A 26,867-nucleotide genomic window follows, 5' to 3' on the forward strand; every position below is an offset into this window, starting at 1 on the left:
TGTTTAGGATAAATATTGGTTTTTTCTCTTCAAAAAGGAATTTATTTTCAGGTTTATGGTGACCTCAAGAATAGCTATTCAGTTTCATAAAATGATTCAGTGTAAGTTACCTTATAATATCTCCTCTTGTGTTTTGCAACTTCAGATTGGAGAACTCTTGAGCACTACTCACCCTGCCAATAAAGCCAGCTTAACTCTTTTCTGTCCTGAGGAAGGGGACTGGAAGAATTCAAATCTTGACAGGCATAACCTTCAAGATTTCATCAATATCAAACTCAACTCTTCCTCTATCTTGCCTGAAATGGAAGGACTTTCAGAATTCACAGAATACCTGTCAGAATCAGTGGAAGTGCCATCACCTTTTGATATCTTGGAGCCACCAACATCAGGAGGTTTTCTGAAGCTTTCTAAGCCTTGCTGTTACATTTTCCCAGGTGGAAGAGGAGATTCTGCATTGTTTGCAGTTAATGGGTTCAACATGCTCATCAATGGGGGCTCAGAGAGAAAATCTTGCTTCTGGAAACTCATCCGACATTTGGACAGAGTGGATTCAATTCTGCTCACCCACATTGGAGATGACAACCTGCCAGGAATTAACAGTATGCTACAACGAAAAATAGCTGAATTAGAAGAGGAGCAGTCTCAAGGCTCTACTACTAACAGTGACTGGATGAAAAATCTAATTTCACCTGATTTAGGAGTTGTATTTCTTAATGTCCCTGAAAGCCTAGGAAACCCCGATCCTAATTTCCAGTTAAAAAGAAGCATAGAGGAGGCCTGTTTTACACTTCACTACTTAAGCAAGCTGTCTATGAAACCAGAACCTCTCTTTAGAAATGCTGGAAACAGCACTGAGCCCATTATCCTTTTTCAAAAAATGGGAGTAGGAAAGCTTGAAATGTATGTGCTTAACCCAGTCAAAAACAGCAAAGAGATGCAATATTTCATGCATCAGTGGACAGGTACAAACAAAGATAAAGCTGAACTGGTGCTACCAAATGGTCAAGAGATAGACATCCCAGTTTCCTATTTAACATCAATATCCTCTTTGATTGTATGGCACCCAGCAAACCCCACTGAAAAAATCATCAGAGTGCTCTTTCCAGGGAATAGTACTCAATATAGCATACTAGATGGACTAGAAAAACTCAAACATTTAGACTTTCTTAAGCAGCCAACTGTTACACAGAAGGACCTCACTGGAAATGTGGCAAGTCCAGCAGTAAAACAAACAAAACTTAAACAGCGAACAGAGAGTAAGGAAAGTCTCAAGCCTGTCACAAAACCACTATCTAGCAAAACAGTCAGAAAGGAATCAAGAGAGGAGGCACCTGACACAGGGAAGTTCAGTCCACCTGAAAAGACTCCAAAAGTAGAAACTAAAGAGAAATCCACAGCAAAAAAGGATAAAACAACAAAAGCTGAAACTAGGCTGTCTGTGACAGAAAAGGATTTGACAGCTAAGGAACAACAGCTTGTAAAATCTGAACCAGCCGAAAAACAAGCAGCAGATGTCAAACCAAAAGTAATAAAGGAGAAGCATGTGAGAAAGGATGTGAAAGTAAAATCTGAGCAAGAGGAGAAAGAAAAACCAAAGAAAGAGGTATCTAAGAGAGAGGAAAAAACCCTGTCTAAGAAAGAAGAAAAGCCTAAAAAGGAAGATACCAAGAAAGATGTGAAAAAAGAAACTAAAAAAGAATCAAAGAAAGAAACTCTCCCAAAAGAATCTAAGAAAGAAGAGAAAAAGGAAATTAAAAAAGAAGAAAAGAAAGAGCCCAAGAAGCTTCTTAAAGAAACAAAGAAAACATCTGCCTCTTTGCCCGAGTCAAAAAAGACTGCCACAAAGCCTAAGCCACAAAAGAGGGAAGAATCTATCAAAAAAGAAAGTGGGCTTCTTGGGAAACCAAAGGACAAAGTTAAAAGCAAGTCACTCAAGAAAGAGATTAAAGTTTCCGAAACACCAGCTGCAGTGACGGCTTTGGGGGCTGTTGCTGCAACAGTAGCAGCTGCAGGTGTAGCAGCAAGTGGGAAAGAACTTGAAGTTGAGAGATCACTCATGTCTTCCCCAGAGGATTTAACAAAAGACTTTGAAGAATTAAAAGCTGAAGAAGTTGAAGTGGTGAATGAGACAAAGCCTCAGGGAGACATAATAGAAAATGAAGACAAGATAACCGATATAGAACGAAAGGAAGATTATGAAGTTGAGAAAGAAAAAACAGGTGGGTCCGCTGATTCTCCTGACGAAGGCATAACAACCACTGAACCTGAAGGAGAATGTGAGCAAACTCCTGAAGAGCTGGAGTCTGTAGGAAAGGAGAGGGTTGACGACAATGAAAAATTTGAAGATGAAGGAACTGGTTTGGAAGAATCTTCTGAGGCAGGTGACTATGAAGAAAAGGCTGAGACAGAGGAGGCTGAAGAACAAGGTGACAATGAGGAAGAAGGGGAACCTCTAGGCATCAGACAACAAGATATGAAGGATACAATAGAAACTGAGGAGATTGAAAAAGAAATGGCTAGAACACATGTGTACGAAAAAATGAAAGATTTTCAGTATGATGAAAAAGCAGAGTTGAGAGCCAAGGGTGAAGAGCAAGATGAAGAAAATGTAGATGAAACAGTTGAAAAGGCAGAAACAGAAGAGACTGAAGAAGACGCTGAGGAGGAAGACAAAACTGAGGATGTCAGAGATGAAGAAGAAACTGAGAAAATAGAAACTGAAGAGGACTATGTTATGGCTGTGGTGGATAAAGCAGCAGAGGCTGGTGAGATTGATGCCAAATATGGCTTGCATATAATCACTCCAATGAAGCACTTAGAATCTCAGTCTCCTGCTAAGGAACCAGCATCTTCAATCCAGGATGAAACTTTACCTGGTGGTTCAGAAAGTGAAGCAACTGTTTCAGATGAAGAAAACAGAGAAGACCAGCCTGAGGAATTTACTGCTACTTCGGGTTATACCCAATCCACTATTGAAATATCCAGTGAACCAACTCCAATGGATGAAATGTCAACTCCAAGAGATGTGATGAGTGATGAAACTAATAATGAAGAAAGTGAATCCCCTTCCCAAGAATATGTTAACATTACTAAGTATGAGTCAGCTCTATACACTCAAGATTTTACTAGGCCTAAACCTCCTGAACTTCCTGATGCTTTCAATGGGTTATCTGAAGGATCTAAAACAGATGCCACTGAAGGTAAAGATTACAATGTTTCAGCTTCTACTATTTCACCACCTTCTTCTTTAGAGGAAGACAAATTCAGCAAATCCTCCTTCCAAGATCTGTACCGCCAACAAGAACATGACGTCAAAAGTACTGGAAAATTAGAAATTTCAGAAGCTTTGGATGAGAAGCATAGCCCGATAGATGAAAGTCCAATCCCTCTGTCACCGGTTGCTAGAACACCTCTTAGTGAACGTAGTGTGAACTTCTCCCTGACTCCCAATGAGATTAAAGTGTCATCTGAACCTACAGCTCTCACAGCAGTGTCTGAAAAACAACATGAAAGCCAGGAAGAGCACTGCACCAGTCCTGATGATAAAACATTGGAAGTGGTGTCCCCTTCACAATCGGCTGCTGGTAGTGCAGGACACACCCCTTATTATCAGTCTCCCACAGATGAAAAGTCAAACCAACTTCCATCTGACATTGCTGGAAAAGCAACAGAAGCTCCAATCAGCTTTGAAATTAGTGATGCCAAAGATAATATTGATAAAAACAGAATAAGCCCAATGGATGAACCAGTGCCTGACTCTGAATCGCCATTTGAAAAAGTGCTCTCACCTTTACGAAGCCCACCACTTATAGGTTCAGAGTCTTCCTATGATGCATTTTTGAGTGCTGATGTTAAATCTCCCCCTAGAGAAGCAGAGAGCCTCTCTGAAAAGAGTGAAAAAGATGGATCTCCCTTGCAAAAGAGCCCAGTTTCTGAGGTTACTTCTACAACTGTTTTCCAAGAACAGCAAGGTAAAAAAGACATGCAGCTTACACCACCAAAATCAGACTTTGTCCTAGAAAAAAAAAAGGGTGACCTAGAAGCTTCTGAAACTCAGCCTGTATCTGTTTTGGATGAAAGGAAGTTAGGAGAGGTTTCTCCTACACAGGTAGATATTAGTCATTTTGGTTGTTTCAAAGAAGACACCAAAATGTCAATTTCTGAAGGTACAGTCTCTGATAAATCAGCAACTCCTGTTGATGAAGTTGTAGCAGAAGACACTTATTCACATATTGAGGGGGTTGCCTCTGTTTCCACAGCATCTGTTGCTACTAGTTCCTTCCCAGAACCTACCACCGATGATGTATCTCCTTCACTACATGCTGAGGTTGGATCCCCTCACTCAACTGAAGTAGATGATTCTCTTTCTGTATCTGTTGTACAAACACCAACAACATTCCAGGAAACTGAAATGTCTCCATCTAAAGAAGAATGCCCACGACCTATGTCAATTTCTCCCCCAGATTTTTCTCCTAAAACAGCAAAATCAAGGACACCTGTTCAAGATCATAGGTCTCCTGAACAATCAACAATGTCTGTTGAATTTGGACAAGATTCACCAGAGCAGTCTTTGGCAATGGACTTTAGCAGACAGTCCCCTGAACATCCCATAGTAGGTACTGCTATGCACCATATATCTGAAAATGGTCCAACTGAAGTTGATTACAGCCCTTCAGACATGCAGGAGCACTCTTTCCCACATAAAATATCACCAGTGGACCAAGCATGTTATAGCCATGAGAAGGATCTTTCAGAGATCATTTCAGTTTCTCAGATAGAGGCTTCACCCTCTTCCTCCTCAGCACATACACCTTCACCAGCAAGTTCTCCACTGCAAGAGGAAACTATATCAGGTGTTACCCAGCCTCATGATATGCCATTACATTCTGCATTTTCATCAGAAAAAATGCAGAGCCTGGGAGAAAAACTTTCACCAAAGTCTGATTTGTCTCCATTAACACCACGGGAAACTTCTCCTTTATACTCACCTGGTTTTTCAGATTCACCTCCTGTGATTAAAGAAACAACTGCCACTAGCCAGTCACCTCCATTATCATTGCACATGTCCCCAGACAAATCATTTGGTTATCATACCTCAGTAGTTCAAGATACTTTAACAAAACATAGTCAAGAGCTTCTAGACTGTACAAAACAAGAAGATGCTGGGGAAACTACAAGATCACCTGAAGCTCTTAATTACTCTTATAATGGGACTGGAAAAACCATCAAGTCACCAGAGGACATTGGTTATTCCTATGAAAAAATAGAGAAAGTTACAGGATCCCCTGAAGCTCTTGATTATTCCTATGTTGCCACAGGGAAAACCACCAGATCCCCTGAGATTGATAGTTATTCCTATGAAGCAGCAGGGAAAGCCACTAAATCACTAGAAGCCTTTGATTATTCCTGTGAAACCCCACCTAGATTATCTGAATCTGTGAACTACTCTTATGAAACCACTGGAAAAACAAGCAAATCACCTGAAACAATCAACTACTCTTATGAGGATATTGGAAAAACTAGCAAATCACCTGAGGCAGTCAGTTACTCTTATGAAGTGATTGGGAAAGCCACCAAGTCACCCGACACAGCTAGCTACCATTATGAAATTGATAAATACTTTGTTTCAGAAAAAACAGAAACTCGTCAAGATGTTGATTTATGCCTTGTTTCTTCTTGTGAATATAAACATCCCAAAACAGAACTTTCACCTTCATTTATTAATCCTAACCCTTTAGAATGGTTTGCAAGTGAGGAACAGCCTCAAGAACAAGAGAAACCATTGACTCAATCTGGAGGAGGACAACCACCTTCAGGAGGAAAACAACAGGCTCGCCTTTGTGGTGAAACTCCTCCAACCTCAGTAAGTGAATCTGCTCCATCACAGACTGACTCAGATGTGCCGCCTGAGACAGAAGAGTGCCCTTCCATTACGGCAGATGCTAACATTGATTCTGAAGATGAATCTGAAACCATTCCAACAGATAAAACCATCACATACGAACACATTGACCCTCCACCAGTCCCAATGCAAGATCGTAGCCCTTCACCTAGACACCCTGATGTTTCAATGGTAGATCCAGAAACCTTGCCTATTGATCAGAACTTAGGCAAACCTTTGAGGAAGGATCTGAAGGAAAAAACAAAAACGAAAAAACAGGGCACAAAGACCAAGTCTTCTTCTCCTGCCAAGAAGAGTGACAGTAAATCAAAACAGGTGGCTTCACCCAAGCCTGCTGGTTTGAAGGAATCATTGGATAAAGTTTCAAGAACAGCTTCTCCAAAGAAGAAGGAGTCAGTGGAGAAAGCTGCCAAAAATATCTCTACTCCTGAGATAAAATCTTCCCGCAATGAGGAGAAAGATAAGGAAACCAAAAATGCAGCCAATTCCACAACATCAAAGTCAGCGAAGACTACAACTGCAGGTAAGATTATGGAGATAGGAGAAATACATGTTTTCTTATGACATAAAGCAAAAATCTGAGCACAGTGTAATAATAATTTTTGTTGTCTTTATGTAGATATAACTGTTTGACAAAAGCAGTTATTTACAGAAGGACCGTTACTGCAATCTTAAATCAATTTATGCAAGAGACTGTTGGTTTGTATAATTTTGGTGCCATCATATATGACTGCTCAATGAGATTTTGATGAATACATATTTATCTAGGTTGTTTTTAATTTAAATAATAAGAATGGCTGCATTTCTGGACAATGTTTGAGGTAGCTACTATTTTTTAATAACAGCTGTGATTGTTGTAGGAATAACGGACTTATGCTACTGTTTTCTCCAGCTTTTGTAGCACATAGACAACATCAATATATTCATACTGTGTATATATATATGATGCAACCCCAGTCCAATTCATTGTTCTGAGACACTTAAGTTTAAAGACTACAGTAGTTTGAGTGCAGAAGTAACACAGGGGTGTGGAATGTTGCCCCCTGATCCCCTCATGTTTTTTAGACTGCAGTTCCCATAATCACCTACCTTTGAATATGCTGTATGGGATTCCTGGGAGTTGTAGGCCAAAACTGTTGGGATAGCCAATAGTTCCTCACTCCTCATTTACAGTGTGATGTAGAAAGAAATGGGAAGAGCATAGCTGTTTCTCATTTATGATGTTCTTATTTTGCAAACAATAGGGGATAAAATAAATGACCACAGCAAACAATGGAATGACTATTGTTCCTTCATGAAACCCAGACAACTTCCCAGTAATAAAGAATAAACTGAAGACTAACAAGGAGTATTTTCACTTCATTCCTACATGGCAAAGGATGTGAATGAATCTTGTTTTAGAAATTAACATTGAAATAAATGCAGAGATGTTCATCAAACAGCTCTGTATCTTATATGCTAGAAAAATGGTACGTTGTCTATTACATGTAGAAGCGTCATCTCTTGTTTCAGAGAAAACGGATTGGTTTTCAGATGTTTGGTTTAATCCTAAGAAAGATGTTTCTCTGCTTTAAAAAAAAAACCAATTCATGGACTAGCTGTTTTAACTGTGTTTTTTTAGCTCATGTACTAGCATTGTTATGTTGTTTAATATAGATGGAGATAGTCATCTATAAATATAGGCTACGTTCATCTATATTTCTCATGGCCTACATTCTAATCTAAGCTCATGATGACTGAAATCATGAACATTTTGTTGCTGCTATTTACCATAAAGTCAACTTTGACTTATGGTTACCCTATCAATGAAAGACCTCCAAGATTCTTGGTTATCAACTACTTTCCCCAGGTCTTGCAAACTCAGAGCCATGGCTTCCTTGATTGAGTCAATCCACTTGTAGTTCACTCTCCCTTTTTTCCTACTGCCTTTCATTTTTCCAGCATTATCATCTTCCAGTGAGTCACATCATCTCATGACACATCCAAAGGATGACAGCCTCAGTTCAGTCATATTCACTTCCAGTGAAAGTTCAGAGTTGATTTGCTCTGAAACCCATCAATTTGTCTTTTTAGCAATCCATAGTATTTGTAGAACTCTTCTCATTTGAAATTAGTTTATTTCCTTCTGTCAGTTTTCTTCACTGTACAAACATAAGCAATTTCTGTTATGATAGTATTCCTGTATTGCCTATAGTTTCCTGCATTTCTTCAGTACAATTATAGTTAGCTTGTGCTATCCATATTGCACACTGTTTCTGCATTACTGCTATAGTTCATTTGATTTTCCTGATCTCTGATATCTTTTGAAGAAGAAGAATTACCCTGTATGCCACCACTGCAAGTCTCATTATCTTTCTTCTTTTGGACTTTGATTTGATGTGTACCCTCTGTTTGTCTTGCTGGTCCTCCCTATATTTCACTTCCCCTTTATAGTGGATGTTCATATTCTGAACACCATCTACTGGGGGTCTCTTTGTATGTAGTAGGAACCACTGAATGGTAAAAAATTGATGTCGATGAGACTCGTACTGAAACTTGAAATGTTAATGGCCTTAAACCTACCTTAACAATTTTCAAGCTAACAAAGTGATTACTTTCCTGTAAAGTCCTTGCTACTTTTCCCAAAGGTTTTTGATTAATTTGAAGAAACTACTTCTTTCATTCCCAGGTTGTAACTGCATAACATTATCAGTGTTATGTATGTGTGTGTTAGAACAGGGATGGGCAACTTACAGATCTCAGCTGCAGACAGCACAGCAAATGGTAAGGGATGAGGGGAGTTGTGGAACACCTGGAGAGCTTACTCCTGTAATTAGAAGATCATGTTTTGCCATGGTTCTGCTTGGTGTCCTTTCCTTATAGACCTTTGTCAGTTTTCCTTTGGTTCTAAGACTTGATCAGCCTTTGAATCATAATTAGGAATAGTGTTCATTCCTGTTTCTTCCTGTTTGGCAGCAGTGCCACAAATAGTATCACCAGGCATACAAAAGGCATGGTTAAGGACTTTACTATAAATGATATTGAATAATCATATTTAGTGTTTTCTCCCTGCTTGGCATATGTGTATGAACTTTATCTGTCTGTGTATCTGCCTGTCTCTTTATCTGAAGTCATGTTTTCATTTGTGTGTCTCTGTGTGTGTGTGTGAGAGAGAGAGAGACAGACAGACAGACAGACAAACGAATACAGGAATATTTTACAGAAGAGGCTAAGTGAGGGCATTGATATTTCTGCCCCACCAAGTGAATGATTACTTTAGTCCCTGAATTTTTAGCATTGCGGTAACTTAAAAGTTCATTTGAGCATTTGAGAAACTATTTCTATACAGTTATGCATCCAAGAAACAGGACAGATGTAGTCACCAAGGAAATGAGAACACAGCAAATATAAGTGTTCAAGGTGTGAGTAACTTTGTCATTGTAGAATGCTAAAAATTTTGAGAATAAATTGCAAATTGCCCTTTCCCAGTAGCTACACCCCTGAATGAATAGAGTATCTGTGGGCTTAAACAGATGCTGGATTGGGGCAGCAGCAACTGCACACAATGGCTCTGATCCGACGTTTTGCTGGCTCTAAAAGAAACAGCAAAATGCCACTCCTTTTAGAGCTGGAAAAAAGGTGCCCTTGCTGCTGCCGCAGCACTTTTCAGCACTTCTTTCAGTGCATGGCGTGTAAATGCCGTTCGAAAGGAGTATTGTGACAGCGCCTGCCAGGTGGTCAGGCAGGCAGCATGATGCTGGCATGGGGGCAGTGTCGGGGCTGGTATCGTCCAAACGCCACACTCCCATGCCACCGCCACACTAGTGCTTCAAGACGGTTTGTACAGCCCCTGTGTCTCTTTCAATTTCTACAGTATTTTGATGTCACCAGATAACAAAACAGGGCTTTTTTCTTTCTTCCTTGCCTCATTAAACCCTTGAGGATACAATTTTTTCATTTGTGAGCAATAATTTAGAATCAATAGAATGACAACACAAATTGACCAGGAAAAGTGTTTGAGTGTTACAGGCAGGGTGTGATGAACTGATGCTGTGTACGACTTTGAAATATATCACTGTTGTTTCTTTTTTTCTCCTTTTTTAAAACAAGGACCTATAAGTGGAAAACCAACAAAATCTATAGCTGTGCCCCCCGGACCACCAGTGTATTTGGACCTGGTCTATATTCCCAACCACAGTAATAGTAAGAATGTTGATGTTGAGTTTTTCAAGAGAGTGAGGTCCTCCTACTATGTGGTGAGTGGGAATGATCCTGCTGCTGAAGAACCAAGCAGGGCAGTCCTGGACTCCCTGCTAGAAGGGAAAGCTCAATGGGGAAGCAATATGCAGGTAAGCTGTCCAATATTTCCAAACTGAAATCTGAAAATAGCTTCAGAGAGCTTGGAGAAACTTACTAAATTTAGACATTAAATTGTGACTTATTTGATACCAGTCTATCTTTGAGCTTTATCTAGTTGAAATGGGGAGAAATGGTTTCATCTCACATGCTGATCATTTTTTTAACTGTATTGAGTGGGGAGGGAACCTATCTTCCAAATGCAAACTGTCCCACTTGTTCATCACATCCAGTACAGATATAAGAAGTGTAACTTTTAGCAGCTTTAAATTTGAAAAGAAACTATTATTAAGGAAACAGTTTGTCTTTAATATTTTCTTATTCATTGCTCTGTGTGTGTGTGTGTGTGTGTGTGTGTGTATCTTTTCAGGAAGGATGGGTGGGAGCATTTGGATGGACTGACAAGATTTCTGTTGAAGGAGGTTGAGCAAAGAGGCTCCAAGAATCCTCCAGCCAATATGGCTATGCTTAGTGAAGATTCTCATTTGTCCAAAAATATAGCCATTTCAAGTGCTACATGGCTTAATGTTAAATTAATCTTGAAGTAACACAAATACGTGGTAGTGGTTTACAGAAGCAAATTTAGAATTCTGAAAAATTCTGACATTTAAGAAATCAGGTAAGAATGGCTTAAGTAAGAAGGATACATCTTGATTGTCTTCTTATCATCACAGTGTGATCCATAAAGATTTTACTCTTTTGTCAACCATGAGTTTTTAAAATATATTAAGTTAACCGTAAGTACTTAAAATACAGTACATACTTTCCAAAAGTGATGATTAGGATTAGGTGATGAGACTTCTCATCACGATTTGTTCTTAATGATGATTAATGTATTCTGTCTAATCTTAAATATGCCCTGTTCTTGTGTTGCAGGTGACTTTAATCCCCACCCACGATTCAGAAGTGATGAGGGAATGGTATCAAGAAACCCATGAGAAACAACAGGATCTTAACATCATGGTTTTAGCAAGCAGCAGCACTGTTGTCATGCAAGATGAATCTTTCCCTGCATGCAAGATTGAACTTTAAAAAAAGCAAAAAGCAATGCTTCGCAACATTAAACTTTGTTTCCAGAAATTCTTCAATCTGAAAACACCTTTTCTAAAAATGTAATCCATCTAATTCAGCTGCCGAACTATATATACCTGCCAAATGCTATACTGTATCACAGTGATGCAAGTCACTTTTTTTTTCTTCAGTCTTTGCTGATTGCTAAGGGAAATAACAGTATTCCCACCATAGGGTTCAATAATTGCAAAAACCGCAGATCCAGGTTCATCTCTGCTGAAAACTTGGAAACCATGCACTAGCAAACACTGCTGACTTCTGCCAGGTTAGAGGCATTTGCCCTTGAGAGAAACAAGGAGAAAAAAGAGGGGGGGGGGAGGGAGTGAGAGAGAGAGAGAGATTGAGAAAGAGAGAGAGGAGAATAAAACCATTAGTTCTGCATTACTCTCAAAGCAATCAATGTATTGCTTCCTGATGTCTGCCATCACATAAATAGAAAGAATGTTTGCATCAGTCTGAGTTATTGCAAAAGCGGGCGTGAATTTATTGGTAAATTATCTAAAACATTTAAGTGAAACTGAGCATGGCTTTGAAGGGACACGAGAGCCAAAACACTCCTTCACTGTTAGCAACTTCACCTTTAATGCTTCATACTCACATAACATAATTCTCTTAGGCAATACTGTGCAAATTGTTTCAACCCCATTCAGTTTGACATGCAGACATGTTGGTCTAAGGCATGCTCCCAGTAAAAGCCCAGCTAGTCCTCTTAAATTTGACAAAAATATGTGTGCTGAAACACCCAAGTCACAGTCAAGTTTACTGAAGCAAAATACCAAAGCAGTTGGGAGCACATATGGTTGAGAATTTGCCTTAGAAAGTGACTTGAATGTACAAAGATACTTGATGCACTTATTTTTTAATGCAAGATAAGACATTTCTAAACCATCTGTGTAGGATTATAGTTACACGAGTACAGAAGTATGCCTGTGCATGTGTGCTACTGGAAACCTCTCTGATTAGTCAGTTTGGTGCTATGAATTATGTATGGAAGTTGAACACTTCATTGGTGCACCTGAAGAGCAACCCTTTTTAAAACGTTTTTTTCTTGCCTTCCTTTTTTCTGCTTTATGGAAGTATGGAAGAAAGGGTGCCCAGTACCAGAAACAAACATATACAGAATGTTGCAAAAGGGTTCTCCGCACATCTGTACAGTCTTTTGAAGCCTTCCTTTGTCTTACGTAATCTTGACTGTTAATTTAAGAGTGAATATGGAAACAAATGTATAGAAGGATTTTTTTAGCTCTGCACAGACTTTTAATAGATGAATTTTTAAACAGAAGTTTTGTTTACAGGAAAATGCAAAGAAAAAAACATTCAGGTGAAGGCAGTGTAATTTCTTTTTTTTAATGTAAGGTAGTTTTTTAAGACAATGCATAGTGCTGTATTAAATTCTGCGAAGAAGGAAGTTCAATATAGCAGTAATGTATTTATTGAACACAATTAACTACCAGGAATTATTTTGCAGGGGGCATACTAACAAATATTGTTATGTGGTAATGATTAAAGAACTTAGGATGGAGAGGCTAGTTGTCTTCCTTTTAATCAGAAGGTAGTCTAGATTCTGAGGTGGCCCATGAATGCAATCACATTAAATAGTCTCTTGTTGCAGCAATATTTTTTCATGGTATTAGTGAAAGTGTTGTATATTCTGAAATTGCAGCACACATCCTCAGTGATGCTTTGAATAACCCTGTTGTACATCTCTGAAACTGTCCAGTGCTGCTAACTGAGGCTAACAAAGTCTCCTAGACTTTGGTTCTCTTTCTCTTAAGTCACATTAGTTCAAGGAAGTCAAACCGTTTGTCTTCTCATAATTTACAGAACTCTCTGAAAAGTTTAACTTGGTCTGTGTATATGTTGCATTCTGTAATAACACAGAAGAATGGCATAATTTGGTTCGGAGCACAGAATTCAGCTTTCTAAAAATCAAACCTCTTTTTAAAAAGTTTCTAACCCATAATGCTAAAGGGAGAAGGCAAATTACTTGCTGTTCAGGATTTCTGGCAGGCAGAGTGTAGGTCTTAGGTACCCTGTAAAGCCTTTCCCCAAGAACAAGAGAAGAAGAGAAATAATTCAAATATGCATAGTTTAGGTAGGTTGCAGAATTAAATCTTAGTTCTTACAGAATTGGGATTGTCCAAAATTTTGATTAAATCATGCACATTCTGAGTAGAGACAGCCTGAGTAAAAAGTACCATTTATGAAGATTATTAAATTCTTAAAGAATTGGAAAAGCATAGACCCTTTCATAGATGAATCTTCCGAGAGCTATTACTGGTGCTGGTAGAAAACTTTTGAGGACCAGGCTACATGTATTGAAAACATGTATTGAAAACCATTATGTTTTACATTGCAATTATCTAAAGGATTTACATAAGCTCGTTTCTTCTGTAATAGGAATTTGTATTGTTCTATGCCAATAATTTTTGCAGAAGGCTTTGGTTCCATTAAGTAGGGGGCAATGGCAGCATTTTATTTTCTATTTGCTGTATAATTTATTTCAATTGTTAACATTTGTCTATTTTTGTTTTATTTTATAAATGTGCATTTGCACTGCTAATTTTTATATATTTTTAAAACACTACTCCAGACCCCTTTTAATTTGGGCCATGTTGCCCTGTTAATGCTGTGAAATATTGTTTGTTAAATGTTTTGTGCAGTTTAAAATTCTAATATTTTATTTTTTGTTTGACAACTTTAGAAATGCTGCTTTATTTATTATTTTATCCTGGTGGTACTTCAAACACTTGTGTTCTTGTAGGTTCCTGTGATTATTATGGGAAAAATAGACATGAAAGCACTATTAAGTTTGGCCCAAGTTTGTTAAAAAAAAATAAATCCCCCTAATTGTGGTTCAAAAGGTGAAGGAAAGCATATTGTGGAAAGAAGCAGAATTGTTGAGCTCATAGGCTTCTAATATTAGATCTTGATGCTAAACATGGCTTTGCACCACAGCAAAAAGTCATAGCAGACTCTTGGCAGGGCATATTTGTCCTGCTTTGTTGCCTTTATGTTGAAGTACCAGGAAGCTCAAATTCCCACCTTTGTTGCTATGTTATTAAATATTACTTATTGCCTGCCCCATCCCTTCTCAACAGTGGCTATTAGATAGATGATAGCTTTCCTGCATCTACTGATGTGGTGGTGCAACTTAACAGAGCATTCATCCACAGTGGATGAACCAGCACACTCCTGTCAATAATGCATTATGTGCTGCTGCTGGTGGGCCTGTGCTGAGTACATCATTATTGCACTGCATCCTGAGATTTGCTTTGCTAGTAGATTACCTGAAAATCTTTTACAACCTAATCCTACACTGTATGTTTACTTAGGAGCAAGTCTTGCTAAGATCAGTGGGGCTTCATCTTAGATGTCCAAGAATCAGAGCTCAGAAAAATTATTTATTAGGGTGAAAGCTCTCTTAATTCCCCAGTCCATTTTTCTGAACTCTGCCAGAAATTGAAGGTTAGTCTATCTAGTTACTAATGCAATATACCATATATTAATTTTTTTCAGAACTGATTTTATTTTATAGTTGTTCTTTTTTAAAATCTACTTTGTAATTAAGCAGATAATTTTAAGAATTTTGTCAAATGGGAGTATATTTCACTAATTTGTTGCCAAAAAAGAAAAGAAAAGGAGAATGTAGTTATATCTGAGCAATGATGCTGTGGCTAGTGTGAAAATTGTCACTTGAAAGGCTGCTCTTAACGAGGCTGCTTCTTTTAATGAAAAAAACATGTTATTTGATTCATTGTTCAGCATTAAAGAACAATATTGCAGGCATATGCACTGCCTTACAGAATTATTCAGTCTTCTCTGACTGTTCCACATTTTGTTCCAGTACAATCTGGAACTGAAATAGATTTGATTGGCATTGTTACCACTTGATGTACACTCAACATTATGAAGGCACAAAATATTTTTCGTGGCACAAAACATAAGTAAGCAAAACCAAACTGGCACTTGTTGGTTGCCTAAGGTTTCACCTCCCTTAGTCAGAAGAATTACCTTAGTAAGTAGTTATAGGAGCCCCGGTGGCGCAGTGGTTAAATGCCTGTACTGCAGCCACTCACAATCCATCAAGTTGTGGGGGCTCAGGTTCGACTCAGGCTTGCATCCTTCCAAGGTTGCTAAAATGAGTACCCAGATTGTTGGGGGCAATTGGCTTACACTTTGTAAACTACTTAGGGAGTGCTTAAGTGCACTGATAAGCGGTATAGAAATGCACTTGCTATTGCTATTATACCTTAGGAAACAGTTGCAGCTATAAATCATCTTGAGTAGCTTTGCTACCTGCATCCTGTAAAAAAATTCCTGTCCATTTCCCATTCTGTCTCTATTGGGTTGGACCGGGGACCACTGGTGATCGCCAACTTTTAAGACCTGTCATAGATCCACAATTGGACTGAGGCTTGGGCATTTGACTGGCCCATTTTAAAACATCCCAGTTCCTGTTTTTAAACCATGCCAGTGTTATTTTGCCTCTTTGTTGAGGGTTATTGTCTTTCTGGGAAGGTGAACCTCCACCCAGTCTCAGGTCCCTTGCAAACTTCAACCTGTCTTCTCCAGTGTTGCCTTGTGCTTAACCTCCATATGTTTTACTATCAATATTGGCCAGTTTCGTATTTTAAAAAAATAATCCAGCTGTGCTTGGTACTTCTGCATAATTTGATCCTAATTGTTTTTGAATCACCTTAGTCATCATGACACTTTGTTTAGGTCTACTCTCTAGTATACTCCAGGGCCTTCCAGAGACAGGGATATTTAATCTGAGATTATATGCCACTGAAATTACACACAGATGAACTCCATTTAGCTACTTCTGAAGGCACCAGAGCCTGCTGAGGTGTGTGTGGTTAATTTGGAGTATTAACCATACACACCTCAGGGGGGTTAATTTTGTGCTATAATGAAATGGTACAGTTTGGCAAGTTCAGTTTTGAATATCTTTCATACATTAAATGATAGTAAGGCCAATTACCATATATACCCGACTATAAGTCGACCTCATGTATAATTCGGGGGCAAGTTTTGGGACCAGAATTATGGATTTTACTATGAATCGTGGATAAATCGAGGGTAAAACCTAGGGGCATGTAGCAAAGGATCTAAAGGATGAAACAAAGCAAAACAATGTCAAAGAACTTACAAAATTCCAGCAAACATAACTCTTTGTGCTTACTCTTAAGGCTGGATGGGTGAGAGAATAGAGGGGGTAATGGCTTCCAGGACAGATTATACTCTTGCTTTTCACCAAGGGATGGTTCCTTCTTTTAAATAAGAGTTAAGATACAGTACTTACATTGACCTGTGGATAAGTCGGCTCAGTTTTTTTGGGTCAATTTTATGACCTAAATTTCTAGACTTATACATGAGTATATACAGTAAATCTATTTCAGTTGCAGGTGGTAACAAAATATTGAAAAGTTAAAGGGAGGGAGATACTTCTGCAAGGCACTGCACATTTATAGGTGCAAAAGAGTCGTAATGGCAGCCCTACTGAAAGAGTTTGGAAAAAATTACCATTTGGGATACTGGTCATTCTGACTGGGAGATTGTGAGAGCTGTTCCCCACCCCAAAAAAAGGATGCCTGGGAGATCTTTTCCAGTCTTCAGATCATTAGCAGTCTCACTGCAGCAACATGTTTGAAATCAACATGACAGTACAGTTCTGTAGGTGTACTCATAAGTAAGGACCATTGAGCTTAATGGGATTTATTCCTATATTTCAGAGGAAGGAACTGACAGGCCACCTCTGAGTATTGTTTGCCTAAGAAAACCCTATGAAAACTATGGGGTTACTGTAAATTGACAGACAACTTGGAGGCATATATACACACAGAAATAAGGTTAGGATTGCGGCCTTAATGAGGTTCAAATTTGGCCTTAACACTCTTTCACTTTAAGCAGATTCTTGATCACTCTCCTACATATGTTTTTATTGTAGAAGCAAAATTGTAATTAGGTTCTTATGTCAGCTGCTCTTTTTTATTTTATTCTTCAGAGTCTTTCAAAACCCCACTCAGCTCGTGGATGTCAGCAAACTTTTTTCTTTGTAATACTGGAGTGGCCTTCTATGGCTTGAACTCAAAGATCCTAATTGTGTAGAACTAGTGTCACTGATTCCAATCACTGCTGCTGTCTATTGTGGACCCCTGCAGTTCTTGAACGCTGGCATCTGAGGGCTGGCCAGTGATCTAGAGTTGCTTTTTTTGAGGATGCAGGAAGATACAGTGGGAGTGAAAGTGATAACTTCCCTACATGAGTGGAAGTGCCTTCCTTTTGTATTGATCTTTGGATCTAAGCCTGTGATAGCCATTTTAGGTTTCTGAATTAAATCTGCAAAAGTTGGGTATGCTGTACATTTCACAAACAATGCTTTTTTCCCCCTCACACATATAAACACATTTTATGCAGCAGCCAACTCTGGTGTTATGCTTTGCTTTGTTATATATATATATTTAAAGAAACTCCTCTTGACCAGTTTAATATCTTTCTTGCCTGTGCAACTAACCTGAGTGTGTTAGTCACAGCCATACACAATTAGCTTAGCAAAAGTCTATCAGGACGTACCCTGGACACCGTTGAGTTTCATGGCTCAGGACAGATCACTAAAAATGTGGGTTCAATATTGATTAGTCTAATTTTAATGTTGTCAATACTTGAGTGTTCAGAACACTCTAGAAAATATTACCCACTGGTAACATTCCCCTGATCATGGCCTTTCCAATAGTACTGTACTGCTGGATGAAGTTCAGTGACACAGCAGTTGAGGTCACAGTTCATTTTCAAACATAAAACAGATCTTCTTTCGCATACCTTTTCATTCTCCTATGGTGGGTCTAATTACAACGATTCCTGTCTTTTAATCCCATTGGTCCATTCTTCCATGTTTTCATTTTGACTTCACATACTATGGCGAATGGATCCAAATGTGTATATGAATGTATTTAGCTGTCTTTCATAGCTTAAGCAGTTTAGGAACCTTGCAACACAGAATCAAGATGATAAATTTGCTAAGGGAAATTGCCCTGGGAACTCACGCTCCAAGGAGTTTATCCTGCATTTTCAGATTTTGTCATAAGCTTTTCTTTTGTCCATATGTAACCAGAATTTATTGCTCAGAGGGAAATAGTAATTGTAGTGGTCTGGCATTATTAGCAATGGGAAAATATGTTTACACTTACCCGTCCCCACCCCCACCCCACAATCCTGTGTTTCTCCTCCCCCCCCCCCCACACACACTTAAAAGTTGAACAAACTATGAAAATCTGTCTAGGTACAAGCAGTTCTTCAAAAGCATCTGCAGTTGCATTGCTTGCCTTGTTAAAGATGTTTGCTATTTTTAAAAAAACTATTGTGATCTTACAAATAAAATGAAATAAAAATGCAGCATCAAAACCTTAAAGGTTGGGGGGGGGGGAGGGATGCTTCTCTGCACTAAATTAGCTTAGGAGCACCATATGCCCAGAGCTACCATTATATTCATGCAAGACTGGGCTGTAACCATGCCAGAAAAAGAACAATTCTGAAGTTCCAGGATGCTTTCACATGTTTGCATGCAGCCATTTATTCTTCCAAACCATGGAGAGAAAGTCTTGTTGCTGGCTGAGAAGCACCTCACACACTCCTCTCTCTTGTTCCGAATGGTCTTGTTTGTGTCGGTCTGCAGCTGTGTATGGTTTTGTCTTATAATCCTTCATCACTCTATTCTATCCAGTCATATCTAATGTAGAAAACTAGTTTCCAGTGAAAAGTAATATGTAGTGCTTTTATGATATTTGTGTGCAATATCCCCTCTTCCATTGAGGATATTTGATGTAAAAGAAACAGGCTCAGTTCCACAATAAAATACAAAAATAGTACAAGTGCTGTTGGTATGAATTTTTGTCTTTAGATGTACGTTGGGGGTGGGAGAATGCCTACTATAACAACCTTCCATACCTAGCTACAAGTTGCTGGAGACAAGGGGGAGGTTGGGGTGGCCATTCCTATCATCATATTTGCAAACTTTTCAGGACATCCCTTCATCAGAGTATTAGATTAGGTCAAGCCAGGGAATGTGTGGCTCTCCAGATGCTGTTGGACTGCACTTCCCAAGGGAGGCGTGCAACTAAACTGTTGCAATGGGTGTTTCCCCAACTAGGTCGAAGAAAAATGCTGTGACTTGCTGGTTCATCTAATATATAAAAGGAATAAGGAAAGTGGAGTTCTTGGTGGTTTTTAAATCTATAGTCACCCAATCTTTCTTAATTAATCCTGAATATCTGACTGTATGTTATAGATCTCTCAAGTGTGAAGGATCATGTGGATATCCCATGTACAGTGGATGACAATCAGATTTCCATTGGTACCAATAGATCTACCAGACTATCTGCAACAGAATAACAAGAGAATGACATTTATGTAAAATTTGGCTGATGTTGGAGGACTGACATTGTTATGACTGACAGATCCTTTGAACGCTTGCTCCGAAGGGATTTCTTGTTTCTTCAAGGATTCACCTCAACTCCCATTCAAGTTCAGTATGCATAATGAAGCCACTAAGCAAGTGACAATATGCTGAAGACACTTAATGTTTGTTCCCTTTTGTTCTTTAACCTCCTCAGAGCAGTTTAAGTCCTTTTATACAAGCCTGGTGGCAGCAGCCATTACATAATCATATTTATTTCTTCAAGTATTTACATTCCACTCTAACAGTGTGATGTAATGGTATGAGTGTTGGACTAGACTCTAGAAAAACAGGTTTTGAATTCCTGCAAAGCCACAGAAACCCACTTTGGGCAAGGTGCATTCTCTCAGCCTTAGAGGAAGGCAATGGATAACCTCCTGGAATAACTGTTGCTGAGAAAACATGACAGGGTTGTCAAAAGTCAAAGCTGACTTGAACACACTTAACAAAAACTCAATACTGTACAACCTCAGGACAATGCACAATAAAATCAGTAATAATAATCATGTTGATGGAACAAGGACTGTGATACTGATTATACCAGCACATGTATCTACATATAACCTTGCTGACAGTTTGATTTTATGCTGTTTACACTGCATCTCTCAGACTAGATTGGCTCCTCTTTTCTGGGTGACTGAAGGTAAAATGATTAAAGCTCAAGTTTGAAAAGATCAGTTTACCTATGAGAGCACCACATATCTAAATGTGAGCGTTCACCAGTCAAGGAAAATGTAGCCCCACAAGCCCTCCCCATAATTTTTAAAACAAAAAATAGCATTTATCTTGGAGAGGTTGAGATTCTAGAGCAGAAACCAACGTTTAGTGTAAATAGTCTAGCACCCTACTCACATTCTGTTTTGCTCAGCTATAGTCTGCAGCTTGGACCTTGCTGTTCATAACTAATCTGAATGTGAATGGACTTACTAATATTCTTTTACCAGCTGTGTAGACAGTTGCTTGATTGTAGGATAGCAAAAGACTGTCTGACACTGAGCTGAAATGAAGGGAAGTAGATGTGTAATTTTCCTCTTGTGAATAATGGACCTTTCTCTATTGGATTGAAAGTGTTGTGAATAATAAAGGAAAGGGAGGGTTGTATATTTGCTTACTTATTCATTAAAGTATTTGGTGTCTGCTTTGAATTTGAATCAGCAATTTGCATTTCAAATGAAACAAAAAAAATTAACTCTTTTGTAGGCATTACTGGATATAAAAAGCTCTCAATCACGAGCTGTCATTAGATTAAAGCACAAGGGTTCTTTAAAGGCAGGGCACAGTGTGGACACTTCACCCATTTTCAATTCACACCCTGTAAAATACAAAGCATGTATACAAAACATAATCACTATAGGGAAATACTGAATATACAAAGTGTTGATTCTTTCTACAGCATCCTCACTGGTTATATGCTTGCTGTTCATAAATGAAGAATCCTCTTTAACTGTCTGCAAGTATAAGCAATACAGATAATTGCACAGGGAAAAGACAGACTACAATCTTCTATCAATTTACCTGGAATAATCCCCATTGAACACAATAGGATTTATCTCTGTGCCCTGTACTTTTCTTAAGTGTTAAAGACACAGGACCTGTTTCTGTGCAGATGTTTTGCTCTGTGTCTTCAAGTCGTTTCTGGCTTATGGTGACCCTAAGGTGAACCTATCTTAAGATTTTCTTGGCAGGATTTGTTCAGAGTTTTGCCATTGCTATCCTCTGAGGCTGAGAGATTATGACTTACCCAGAATGAGTTTATGTAGCTGAACTGGGATGCAAACCCTGTTCTCCAGAGTCCTAGTCCAGTGCTCAAACCACTGTACCAGATGATATCCTACATAAATATGGAGAGCAATTTAATGTATCTCCCAAGCATTTACATATGTATACTTAACACAAGAGTCATACAATGCATAGTAACGTACGAACTGATGTTACGCTGTGCTGCACCCAACAAAGCCATATACCCTCCACTCTTCTTGTCTTAGTCTTGCATGAATGCCTACGTGTCCTCCTCAGAACTTCATATATGCACACACACCATTGAGAGTTAAGCTTAGCCTACTAATGCTGTGGAGCGAGGGAAGAATCAAAAGCTTTTCCTGCTGGGAGGATGAAACTGCTAGTAGAAGCAGAGAACTGGGAGCTTTGTGGCAAGTAATCTCTGTACAGTCTTAAGGCACTGTTAGAACTATCAGCCAGACTTCTTTGGAAATCTTGGAGCATAAAACAGGCCAATTCCTATTAAAGCACCAAGTACAAGGACTGGTTTATGTTTTGTAACTTATTTTCAGTAAAAATTATAATCCACATTTCACCAAAAGGATTAATATGCTAGGCAAAGACTGTAACAACCACAAGTTCTCAGCTGTTTATAGGTAGACAAATACATAGAGGAAGACACTTTCATTCTTGGAGTTCCTTGCCTGCTGAGTGTATAATCCTTGTACGTGCATTTCCTTATAAAATGGCAGGTTATTCCTTATGAGCTTCAAGAGAGTATCCCTGAGTATTACATTGTCCATGTTAGTTTATACCAAAGACATCTAGAGCAGCTGACAGAGAGTACCCTTTCCTTGTCTAGGTAGTGATCAAGTAGAATTTAGGATTACATAAATCAGAGCCAAAAGACTATCATTCAAGACAGTTGGATGACTGCTACTGTCTCTGCAGCAAGGCAACTTCATCATGTTATGGGCCAAACTGATGAATGCTCCCTTCAGTATCATACTTGACACATATCTTTTGATGCTTGCAAGAAATAGAGAACAGTTTTTTAGACACTGTAGAAAGGGAGAAAAAAAACTGATTTTTAGACAAGAAAATAAAAGAAATATTTTTAGGCAGTGTAAAAAGACAAAAGCAGTATACAAAGAGACTGAGGACATGGTAAAGGCTCCAGGACAGAAAGAACACATTCAATTGGGAAGCTTTCTGCACAACTAGAAAAGTTACTAAGTTCAGTACTTCCATAAAGGATGGGATTCTGCAGATCAATCAGAAAATATGAAGAAGAGTCAAACATGGAGCAAGAAGGGAAAAGATAGCATTCTCACAAAATTAAAATTGGTGAAGAGCAAACAATGGTCTAAAACCAGTGTTTCATCAGTATCTTTCCACTGCAGCATTCTGCATTGCCTGAAAATGGTCTGGAGGATTTTCCAGTCCTCTAGAGGTTTCAAGATTTCCTGGGTAGCTGTGGCGCTGGGTGTCAAGGGGGGGGGGAGTCCTCTCTTGCTTTCTGCTGTCGAAAGCAGTTTTATTAGTAAGCCACTGTACTGGGTACTGACTCTTAGAAACTATGATGTAGTTTGCAACACAATAATAATAATAATAAACCACATCACAGAATCACAAACATTTCAGGTAACAAAGAATAGATTCTTATATCATGGAACTGATGGAGCCAACTCTTCAATCCATTGCAATAAGAACTCAACACTCTATAGGACAGGATAGCACAGCAAGCAAACTGGTTATGTGATATAAAAATAAACCCTAAGAAAGTGTCATGATAAAGTTCTTCAAGAACATTATGCATTTGCAAGTGGTCAGAGGTTAGTATGTAAGCTGAAAAACACAGCCAAAGCCAGGGGCAAGCTGCAAACAGAAAAGGTCAAAACTGATCTGCACAAGGATTCAAAGATTATGCCTAAATGATCTGGAATTTTCAGTTTGAGCCATGTAGCTTACCTTGCTAAATGAGTCTAAAAGCATATTTAGAGCAGAACTCAGATTCCTCAAAAGTTTATAGATAAATTGCTTGTGACAAGCTTGGAAGCAGGCCATGGAAGAAAAACCTTGCAATAAAAGTTCACAGCACAGTACATGGCCCTTGATGCACAACCCTCTTTGAAGGTTCTGAGGCAGTAGAGCTGGAATGACTATCCAGGGAACCTGGAGAGCTACTGGGGCTTTGGATAGATACTGCCAAAGATAGATAAATCAACGTTTTGAGCTAGTTGGACCCATTATTGGTATTAATGTAAGACAGATTCAAGTGTACTAAATGAGGAAGTTTCATCTTTTTGAACACACAGGTCAGCCTTCTCTAATACTGTACATTGTTCGACAAAAATGTTGTCAACAACATTGCTTCTCAGGCTGTATCAAGGACCAGCCCATTGGATACAACTCCTTCTTTCCTAGAAACTTGTGAGGGACCAGCCCCAGTCCAAGGACCACGTTTGCATAGCACTAGTCTACAACTTCTATCAGTCCCAGAGAGCATAGCATGGCTATATAGAATCAGTGCCCTGGTGGTGCAGTGGGTAAATGCCAGTACTGCAACCACAAGGTTGTGAGTTCGATCCCAAGGGCTCCAAGGTTGACTCAGCCTTCCATCCTTTCATAGGTCAGTAAAATGAGTACCCAGCTTGTTGGGGGCAATTAGCTTACAGATTGTAAATTACTTAGAGTTCTGAGTTCACTGATAAGCAGTATAGAAATGCACTGATAAGCAGTATAGGATCAGCAGTCCTATATATCTGGAGGGTGTCAGGTCAGGAAAAGTTAATCCAGATTAATAACCATTAATAGCTGTTTGAATAAGTAGATACTTGTGGCCCCGAGTTGAAGGATGGACCCCAGCAAAATATATAAAGTTTTGAATTACTGTTAGTAACTGTGTAGGTGTGGGCACAACAGCAAATAGAGACTGTGGCCATGGCATTCTGACTATATGATCTCACTGAGCTTGTTTTAGAAATGAGTTCTTCCATTACATGACAGATATTTGCTTCTAGACACAATAGAGAGAAAATGAAGATATTCAGGGGAAGAATCATGCAGCTTTTACAGGAGCAAGGAAACAGTTTTACTAGATAAATAAGATGTATTTGAAAAGGTTTAATTGGAATACAGTCAAGGCCACATGTCAACATGGTTTCTGGCCTATTTCATAGTAGCTCCTGTACATTGCCAGGAGCATCTCTGTCACATGAAAAAGTTTATAAGCAGAATATCAAGCAGATGCTTTTACTGCATCGCGGGCTTCCAGCTCCTGCTTGGCCTTTTCCCTCATCTCTCTCTCCCTTTCAGTCAGAGCAGTTCGCTCTTGCTCCCACTCCTTTAGTTTCTGTTTGTATTTTGTGGTGTCTTCCACTTCAACTGCTGGCAGCTCCTTCTCAACAAGCTGGGTGGTCAGTGTCAACAACCGAGCAGATTCCACCTTGCCAAGCGACTGTAGTTTAGAATTCAGTTCCTGCCACAGTAGGAGGGGAAGAGAAAAAAAGAAAGAAGAAAACAGCAGGTAATCAACCCGTCACAATACAGTAACAACACAATCACCCAGCCCCAATAATCTTGTTTTCACTGGAACTGGAATATGGAATTTCTACCATAGTATAGCTGGATTGGATTTTGTCTTGGAAAAGTGTATGCCAGCTGCAACAAAGGATTCCTTGTACCTTCCTTCCTTCCTTCAAAAAAAGAAAAGGAGAAGCACTAGAAGAAGGAGGAGGAGAATTTATAGACTGGATTTGTATTATTTAGCAAAAACAAAGAAGAGACAAAAATGAATCATTTTTTAATTCTACTAAGTGCTGGGGTTGGCTGTGCTTCCACAATGAATGAGAAACATCACTAATAAAAATGTTTTAAGCCAAGAAATGATGAATGGCTAAGCTAGCAATGTAAATGTTTTAAGGCTCCCTACCCCCAGTTTAATGCTGTCACAAGGATGTGCCCTGAGTAGCTTTGGCTAACCTTCCTCTCAACAGATGGGAATAATTTAAATAGTCTTGTGCTAATGGCATACTAAATAGATCCTGTGAGCCCCCACGTGTTTGCCCAGGACATTTCTATATGGCATTTTTTTTTGAATGCATCATGTGATTTTAAGATCGGCTCTAAGTACACATCCACTATAAATGCTTTCATCCTTCTTTGGTGTGTGGGTGTGTGCTGGAGCTGGGGGTGTTCCATGCCAGTCATGCTGCACTTGGCCAGACATCTGGGCAGTATATCTTATCAGAGTTCCACTTATATATGTGGTGCAGTATTTCATGCAACGCACCCAGATGAATCATAAAAAATATTAATTCACTTAAGTGCTTTAAGATGCAGAGCCATTTGTGGTTATGGAAGTTTTACTGGACAGCTTGATGTTCCCCAGGCAAAGGCAAATTAATTGCCCTAATGGGGAAGCTTCCCAGAGTGTGGGAAGAGAGCTGCCTAGGAAGGAGACAAGATGTCAGCCAGAAGTTCATGCTTTTAAAAAATGGCTTTGCTCTAACAGCAGAAAGAGTCATTTCCTCATACTGGATGTATTTTAGATAGGTAAAGATTAGATTATATTGACATCTAATGTAGTCAAATAATATTAGGCAATGAATCCTCCATCCCAAGATTCTTAGGCTGCAACACATCTGAACACAACTGCTCTTACATTTGAGTAGGCATGTTTAGGATGTCAGTGTTATTTACTCAATAGTTTATTTATTTAACTGTTATCACAAGGGCATGTCACGATGAATATGGAACCTGTGAATCTCCAGATACTGTAGGACTCTTAACTGCTATTGGATCCACCACTAAGCATGGCTAAAGGCAAGGAATGACAAGGATGTTGGGATGTACCCAACATCATTTGGAGGGACACCAGTCACCCCATCCCTGGTGTCAATAGTGCATCCCTCCCCATATAATGTTATCTTTGTAATAAATCTGTGTAGCATATAAGGCTAAGAACTATCCCAAATCATTTGATGACTTTCATGGAAATGTGGCTATTTGAAGATCAGTCACCCCAGCTCTAGCCCATCATTCTAACTCAGCAAAAGGGAAAGTAAGGCCCTCCAAATGTTGCTGGTAATAGCTCGTGTGAATAGCTCATGTGACGCTCATGTGTCATTCAACAAAATCTGGAGGAATGCACTTTGCCAACTTGTGCTCTAACCACAACTTCACATTGGCTTGCTTTGCATGTCACAATAAAGATACGCAGGATGCCTATATAATAGAGAAGACTGAAAAATGTCAAATCACAAGTGCAATTTCTGCTATCAACAATAGCTACAACACGAGCTGTTTCAAAGACCACCTATGTTTGTACATCCTCCTGTACTCCTTGTTTTATGTAACCTGTAATTTCCATCTGACATT

The 26,867-nt window shown here is 39.0% G+C and overlaps 2 protein-coding genes across 5 annotated transcripts in view; one reads left to right on the forward strand and one right to left on the reverse strand.

Annotated features, from left to right (window-relative positions):
- The window catches only part of MAP1B (microtubule associated protein 1B), a 95,251-nt gene extending 76,060 nt beyond the window's left edge, over positions 1–19,191 (forward strand). The window contains exons 5-7 of one of the 2 annotated variants that reach the window (XR_016277596.1): positions 146–6,425; positions 6,522–6,601; positions 9,992–10,080. Coding sequence is in view for 1 of the 2 variants with exons in the window: in XM_089494014.1 (XP_089350140.1) it covers positions 146–6,425; positions 9,992–10,230; positions 11,114–11,269 (6,675 nt within the window). In the remaining variant the exon portion in view is untranslated. Of the gene's footprint in view, positions 1–145; positions 6,426–6,521; positions 6,602–9,991; positions 10,231–11,113 lie in introns of those variants that run through there. The other variant, XM_089494014.1, reaches the window with a different exon arrangement.
- Positions 19,192–24,227: 5,036 nt separating this feature from the next.
- The window catches only part of MRPS27 (mitochondrial ribosomal protein S27), an 81,104-nt gene continuing 78,464 nt past the window's right edge, over positions 24,228–26,867 (reverse strand). For all 3 annotated transcript variants that reach the window (XM_089494030.1, XM_089494038.1, XM_089494047.1), the window contains one exon: positions 24,228–24,966. In XM_089494030.1, coding sequence (XP_089350156.1) covers positions 24,727–24,966 — 240 coding nt within the window. In that variant the 3' untranslated portion in view covers positions 24,228–24,726. The remainder of the gene's footprint in view (positions 24,967–26,867) is intronic.

Source organism: Sceloporus occidentalis, unplaced genomic scaffold (assembly GCF_023333645.1).
Source record: "Sceloporus occidentalis isolate IW3139 unplaced genomic scaffold, rSceOcc1.0.p SCAF_1, whole genome shotgun sequence".
Taxonomy (NCBI): domain Eukaryota; kingdom Metazoa; phylum Chordata; class Lepidosauria; order Squamata; family Phrynosomatidae; genus Sceloporus; species Sceloporus occidentalis.